The sequence below is a fragment of the Nestor notabilis genome, unplaced genomic scaffold (genome assembly GCF_000696875.1).
Source record: "Nestor notabilis isolate BGI_N333 unplaced genomic scaffold, ASM69687v1 scaffold3656, whole genome shotgun sequence".
NCBI classification, from domain to species: Eukaryota; Metazoa; Chordata; class Aves; order Psittaciformes; family Psittacidae; genus Nestor; species Nestor notabilis.
Window position 1 is genome coordinate 1 of NW_009932207.1, and position 6,875 is coordinate 6,875.

A 6,875-nucleotide genomic window follows, 5' to 3' on the forward strand; every position below is an offset into this window, starting at 1 on the left:
GACACCAGAACTGTACACAACACTTCAAGTGGAGTCTCAGGAACAAGATTTCTCACTCTCATTACCACACTCATAATGTACCCCCTTTGTCAAGCCTCAAAAAAGGGAAATATTTTGCTAACAAGGCAAATGAGATGCAACTTGAAGCAGTGGTATCAATTCACAGACAAACCTGAACATATTCCACATTCTCAAAAATGTCCCCACGGTGATAACGAACAGGCTGGTCCCACTGGCAGTGCAAGCTATGCTGCTGGTTGCCCAGTCTACAGATCTGATGGTTGCCTGCAGAGCACAAAACATTTGTCTACTACATAAGTGAACTTTCTGAGACAAAACAGAAAACAGCCAACCCCTCCAGCCCTAATTTGGTTAATCCTATTTATTTAATCAGCAAAGAGGAAATTCCATATGCTTAGAAAGACTCAAGAACATACTCAAGAACATATTGCAATCCCTCATTTTAATAAGCAAAACACAACAGCCACTCAGGGCCATCTGTATATATAAAGAAGTTATGTCCTGACATTAATCTGAATATGTGCAATTTCTCATTGCTATAATGAGCATGAATGCCAAAAAGTTGTACCTAATTGAGCTTCTTTTGCCATCTGCGTCTCGTGAATGATGTTCCTCAAGATTTGTTCCTCCTGGATAAGCTTGTACTTGTCTAAAACATCTTGCTGCCTAAGGTAATGGTCATGCTGCTTCTGATACTCCTTCAATTCATTTAATGTTCGCTGAAGTGATCTTGAAAATTCAACAGCAGAAAAGATTCACTTTGAAGGCTTTTTAAAGCATCAGTATTTCCTACAGCGTTGCACATTTTCAATTGAGTTTCTTAAAGTAATCTTATGCATAATTTTATTGCACAAAGAAATAAAGAAAATTGAAAATCATTATTTGAAATGTAAATAATTGCTGCAACAGAACAACAAAAGTGAGACTGTATGAACTGCCACTAGGATGCTTCTTTAGTTACCTATGCTGGGCTTCCAGTTTTTGCTCAAGTTTTTGCTGACACAGGACAGCATGTTTCCTTTTTACAGCTTGCTCAAACCCTGGTTTGGCTTGTAGAGCATGATCGTAACACAGGACTGAGTGGTTGTACTCTCCAAGCATCTGAAGAATGAGAGAGAGAGAGAAAGAATCAGCCTTTGTCTTGTAATATTTCATTTAAAATATTCCATTTTTAAATAAGTCATTAACTCAGATTTTAATTTGTGGCACAAGCAGCCCATCATTTCTGAAACTCAAACCACTATATCTACTAAAGAAAGGCTGCAGGAGAATATCCCTGGGATTTATTTCAAGTGCAGATAAAAACCTTTGCTTTTATCTGCAGATAAAAAAGAAAGACAGACTTTTGGATGAAAATATCTTGACAGAATCTTAAACAGTAAGTATGAAATGCATGTGAAACACAACATTGTAAAAGAGTACAGCTTTATAAGTCAAGCCAGATAGGTTAAATAATATTTGGTTTTTGACAAATCTTGAAAAATAAAGATAGTACTTACTGCATATATATTTCCCAAAGTGTAATAGCTGGTAAAGAAGTCACTGTAATCCAGAGCTGCATGGACCACGATAGCTGCATCTGCAGAGAAGTGAGCCCGGTGAAGAATATTTGCCAAATTCACCAGTGCAATATCTTTATTTTGCCTACAAGAAGGAAATGAAAAGAAATAAAAATTAAAAGCAGACATTAAAAGAAAGTCCAACTGTCTGAGAATCATGCCTAAGGATACATTCATTCATTAGTCATATATTACACATGTAATTTGATAGAAAAATGTCTCAACTACATATATGCCTAGTATAGCACATAAAGACTAAGACAACGTAACATGGATTATTCCTAAGGGTATGGTCTTAGAAACTAAAACCCATTTACTAATTAGGATAAATAGAAAAGCAATCTGGAAAGAAATCTTTGTTAGTAATTCTTACCTCGAAGAAAAATGAAGGGCACGCATGGCACATTCTACTACTTGGTATGGCTCATTCTTTATTCGCCAGTAAAAAGAAGCCATATTATAGAGTACCCAGGAAGAAGAGTTCTGCAGTGAAGAAATACATGTTAGCTGTACTAAGACATGAACTAGAAGGTTAATCAGGGCTTTAATTACTATGGGATAGAAAGCTGAGCACCAAACCTGCTCTCAGTTATCCGTTTCCTTTGGAAAGCTGCCATTTGGCAATAGTTGTGAATGTTCAGGAAGAATGAGCTGGCATATAAATGTAGTAAAGAAACTTCTGCCTTTCAAACAGGTAAAAATTCGAGATAAGATTACATGAGAAGTGGCAGCAGTTCAATCAGAAGCAGCTTAGCTGGTGTTCAGTGAGAGTTACTCTATCTTGCAGGAAGGTATTTACTAAAACCATACGTATTTCAGTACTATTTCTTTGTTCTTCAAGTTTTTGTTTAAAAGCTTCTGCATTTTTATCTAAAAGCTTTACTTATTACCTTGACAGAGCAATGAATGTGGTTTGCCAGACCACACAAATACCTGAGTTATTAAATATGACAGACAGGACCTTTCTAGTACTCTTTTTGTACATGCAGTAAGATTACAGTTTCATACCTTCATTAGCCCGTCATAAATACGATGACCTATTTCCTCTATACTTCTTCCCAGCCTCCGTGATAAGTATGTGAAGATTGGATCTTCTTTAGGTAACAAGGGTGCGGAAAGATTAACTCTTTCTTGGACACCCTAAAATAAAAATTGAATATAGGTATTTGCTGACATTTTTACTAAAAGTAGAGAAATAGCCACAAGAGCATGACTCCAGGTAAATGTAGAGCTTGGTTGTGTCACATTCCTATCATTCTTTCATATCGAGATCTTAGGGACTTGACAGGATAATGTCACCTTCGATACATAAATAATAGATACAATAGATATTATTACAGATAGGAAAACACTAGAAGCAGCCAAAAGCAGCCTCTGCCTGTGAATGCTACAGAAGTATTTATTTCTGGTAGCACTGGGTATCTGGCAGCTATTGATTTCACTAATGACCACTGAAGCACTTAACTCATGTTTGTAAGATTACAGGCACTCTATGAAAGTATCCCTACATCTCTTGTCTGTCTTCCTTCTGCAACAACAAACATACTCCTTTCAAAAGCACATCCGGACCCAGGAACAGAGCTAAAAAACTTCAGTTCCTGTTTTTTCTGTAAGAAAATCCTTATTTATAGATAAAAAGACCTGTAATAAAATCAAGACCAAGATATAAGTACTACAGCTGCATCTGCATTAGAAAATTTGCTCATATGATACTGGTGACAAAACCAGGTTTTTAATGCACCACACTTCCACTGTAACCTTTCTCAAGCAAATGAACTTTGTACTAATAAAGAATAATTATCTTCTAGGTCAGGGCTTGGCAGTCAGGCACCAAAAAGACTGTCAAGTATGTTTAGAGCTACAATAGTCTGCAAATACTTTTCTGACTCTCAATCTTCATACAGTTTCATGACCCTGTTCAGCACTCTCCACTTTCAACTGAAACAATTCACAAGTTGGAAGTATTTCCAATGAAAGCTACCATTTTACTAACGAAATGTGTGTTATGAAAACAAAGCACTCCATTTTCTTAAAAACACCCTCTAAAATAAGGCAAAGAATAGCAAAAGAGAATCAGGATCTGCGTATCTGATGGAACTGTCCTCCTATAAGCAGGTGCCTAACTGGAGCACAAAAGAAGTCTGAAACTGTCTTGAAAGGTTATAGTATGTTTCAACCTTCACTGAGAACTGCCAGAAAGAGTTTTCTATTCCTCTTCCTGATAGGGGGAAAAAAAAACATACTTGCATTTGCTCACTTACCCGTAAGTGCTGAAAAGCATGAATACTGTATGGAAGATCTAGGACTTTTGTACAGTCTGGCTGCTGCAGGTCTGGAGGGACTGGTGACTTTGTGTCTATATAGTCTTCAGGGCTGAGGATATAACATAACACAGCAGACTCCAGATTAAAATGCTGCTAAAGTTCATACGAGACAGTACTGCAGTTGACAGACACAGTACTTTGATTTGACTGTTACAAAACCCCTGGTTTTGAGCATATCAGACCATTTCTGATGTCCTCCCACTTTCAGCTGTATCAGAATGTCACCACTGTAGGATAAAGTAAACAGATTTCTGTCTGCTTTAGAGAAAACATCAACATTTGGATAAACTCCAAAATGTATCAGTGTAAAACCTAGTGTATCACTACTGTGATTAATGATCTACCTTCCAGGCAAATGGCAATGCATGCAGAAGTCTCTTCAACTGAAACCAACAAACCCTGAGCATTAGTGAGAAGGCCAAATGAAGGTATCTTAGGATACAACTACTCTTTTCCCACTCCAAGTGCTCATCTGGTTATGTTAATAATAAAACTACAAAAGCAAAACAGTCAGCCCTGAAGATGAATTACCAATGAAGCTGAATGTCAAGCAGACTGTCCGCACATCCCTTACTTGCTAAACACAGGGGATGAAATATGACCAGAAGGTTCAACTGCTTGGTAATCAAAAGCATTTCATTCACATTTAAGTAAGCCAACTCCCCCTACAAGACGTGTATCTAGCTCAAAACACCCAAAGCACACTGGAAAATTCAACCTCCTTCTACAGTGATGCATGTCAGTTTAATTCACATCTGGTCATATCAGTTCAGAGTTAGAGTGGCAGAACTGACTGGGAGCCTGGGAATACAATGGAGAAGTTTTAGGGCATGGCTAACACGGACAGTTTGAGGGAGACAGCATTTCTGTGCTATACCCTTTCAGTATCAGTGGCAGAAGTTGTTTCAATTTTATTCCACACTAACACAAAATAAACCAACTGTCATCTAAAGGAGAGTCAGTTACAGCATTTTCCTTTTTACTTGCATTTAGAGGTTTTGATGATTTTTTTTGTTCAGTAAAAACCTTAAAAATATAAGCATCTTATTACCGGATATCTTTGCTCTCTAAGGTGATGTACGTGCCATCGTATAGATCTAGGTCCCCCAAGGGCACCTTGGCTTTAATGCAGTCCGGATCCTCTTTATTATGCCTTTGTTCCAGCCCTGTGTCTCTGTCCTCGTTTTCCTCTATATGAATCTTTTGAGCAACTAACTGTTTCTGTAAGAATAAAACAAAAAGAAGAATGTATACTCATGAAAATAAACTCTACAGATGCTAGGAGTTGAACAGTCCAACTTCTTCCTTAAAGTTCATTTGAAGAAAATCTAAAAAGCTCTCTTCAAATATTGGGAATATTTCCCTGTACTTTATAACATCCGAAGGACATTTATTGATTTAGATGGAATATAAATACTTTCATTAGAGATATCACGACTTGGAACAGGCCCTTATTTCTCCTGCTGTACCTAAAAAGAAGCCTAATAGCATTCCAAATTCATGGTAGACCGTTCAGAAGAAGAAGAAATAGTTGTTAACAGCACATCAACTTTTCCATATTTGGACCCTTCTTCACTGTAAGAAGATTGCAAACAAAACAAACTTCTTAACCACTCAGCATGCTAAGTACAACTGAGGTGGCAGGTTAATGCAAAAATTGAGACTAATTTCTAGAGGTCAGCTTATGATGTGCCTTAGGAGCTACCTGTTGCCCCATAAAGCTCATAGGTATTGATTAGCAAAAGCGGTGAATAGACTAATGATCTGTCACAGCACAGTATTTCAGCCTCACTAGATCTGTAAATTGCAAACTCATTAAATATCATCAGGATTTGTATACGTGAAATAAGAAAATTTGCGTTTTTAATGAAAGCCATAATTGCACAACACTATGCAACACCAGAGATATGTACAGTAGTAGCAGCTTGTAGATCTTAACGATAACTTCTGCTGAAAGTCATTTAATGCCACAAATTGTAGATTAGTAATTTCCAAACCCACAACCCATGTCCTGAAAAGCTTATAACTATTGTTCCATCCACAGTTAAGATGTCCATTACCACAAAAATGAGTATACCTTGATGACAAAGACTGGCTGAATACAATCACATAATAGGCAGTCCTACCTTTTTCCCCTCCCTTCCACTTCTCCCATTCACCTAAAGCTACCTCTGGTGCTCATTTAACTTCCCAGTTAGCTAGTTATGCTAATCTGACAAAACCAAAGCTGATGTAAGAGAAAGGAGTGCATGGCCAGAAGAAATGTTGTGACCTATCACTTGTCCAGTCCCTGCTATATTTAAGTTACCAGTTCGAAGTTCATTAAAGCCCTTTTCAGAAGGGTCTTCTCAGACCCAGTAAATGGGCTTGAAGAAAAACAGGTGACCTTCTCTGTATTCTTCTGGAATATAGTAGTCAGTAACAGAACCCAGTACCTAGATGACTTAAAAATGTTAGGATTTATGGATAACGAATGGTACAGGTACAGGAAATGGTACAACTGGGGACTTGTTGAACAAACTTGAGGTGCAAAATTCTTTAGATCTGAGGAATTCTTCAGCCTTTCACTGAAGCAGAATTATGCCAATAATAACTCCTGTTCCCCATCTAAAGCTATCACTACAAAGCCTGTGGAAAAAATCTGTATTTTCAGAAATCAGTTAGTACTTAATGTTAATGCTTTACCTCCAGTTCTTTGAGGTAGTTAACGGTTGTTTCTTGTCTCATTAGTATTACTAAATCATGTGGGTTCCTCAAGTTCATTGGTGAATCCACCTGCAAGACATTTCAACAGCTCATCATGTAAGTCATCCTCTAATAAAACTGATTTTAACAGGTAGGAAGTTATGGTCATTCAACTACAGTTTGTACGTTCAGAGGTTTTCTGTCCACTCAGCATCATAACATGTCCATAACTTAAATGGGTACTTCAAACAACATTGTTATTTGAGAATCCAATTCAAACCATGCT

At 37.4% G+C, this 6,875-nt stretch overlaps 1 protein-coding gene across 1 annotated transcript; it reads right to left on the reverse strand.

Annotated features, from left to right (window-relative positions):
• Positions 1-127: 127 nt before the first annotated feature.
• LOC104407069 (tetratricopeptide repeat protein 17) lies at positions 128-6,673 on the reverse strand. Its single transcript, XM_010016248.1, has 9 exons — positions 6,590-6,673; positions 4,956-5,125; positions 3,842-3,953; positions 2,589-2,720; positions 1,954-2,063; positions 1,521-1,665; positions 983-1,122; positions 590-750; positions 128-285 (listed from the first exon to the last, which is right to left on the reverse strand). The coding sequence occupies exons 1-9, from the start codon at positions 6,665-6,667 to the stop codon at positions 161-163; spliced, it is 1,173 nt and encodes a 390-aa protein (XP_010014550.1). The 5' UTR covers positions 6,668-6,673; the 3' UTR covers positions 128-160.
• Between the last annotated feature and the right edge of the window lie 202 nt (positions 6,674-6,875).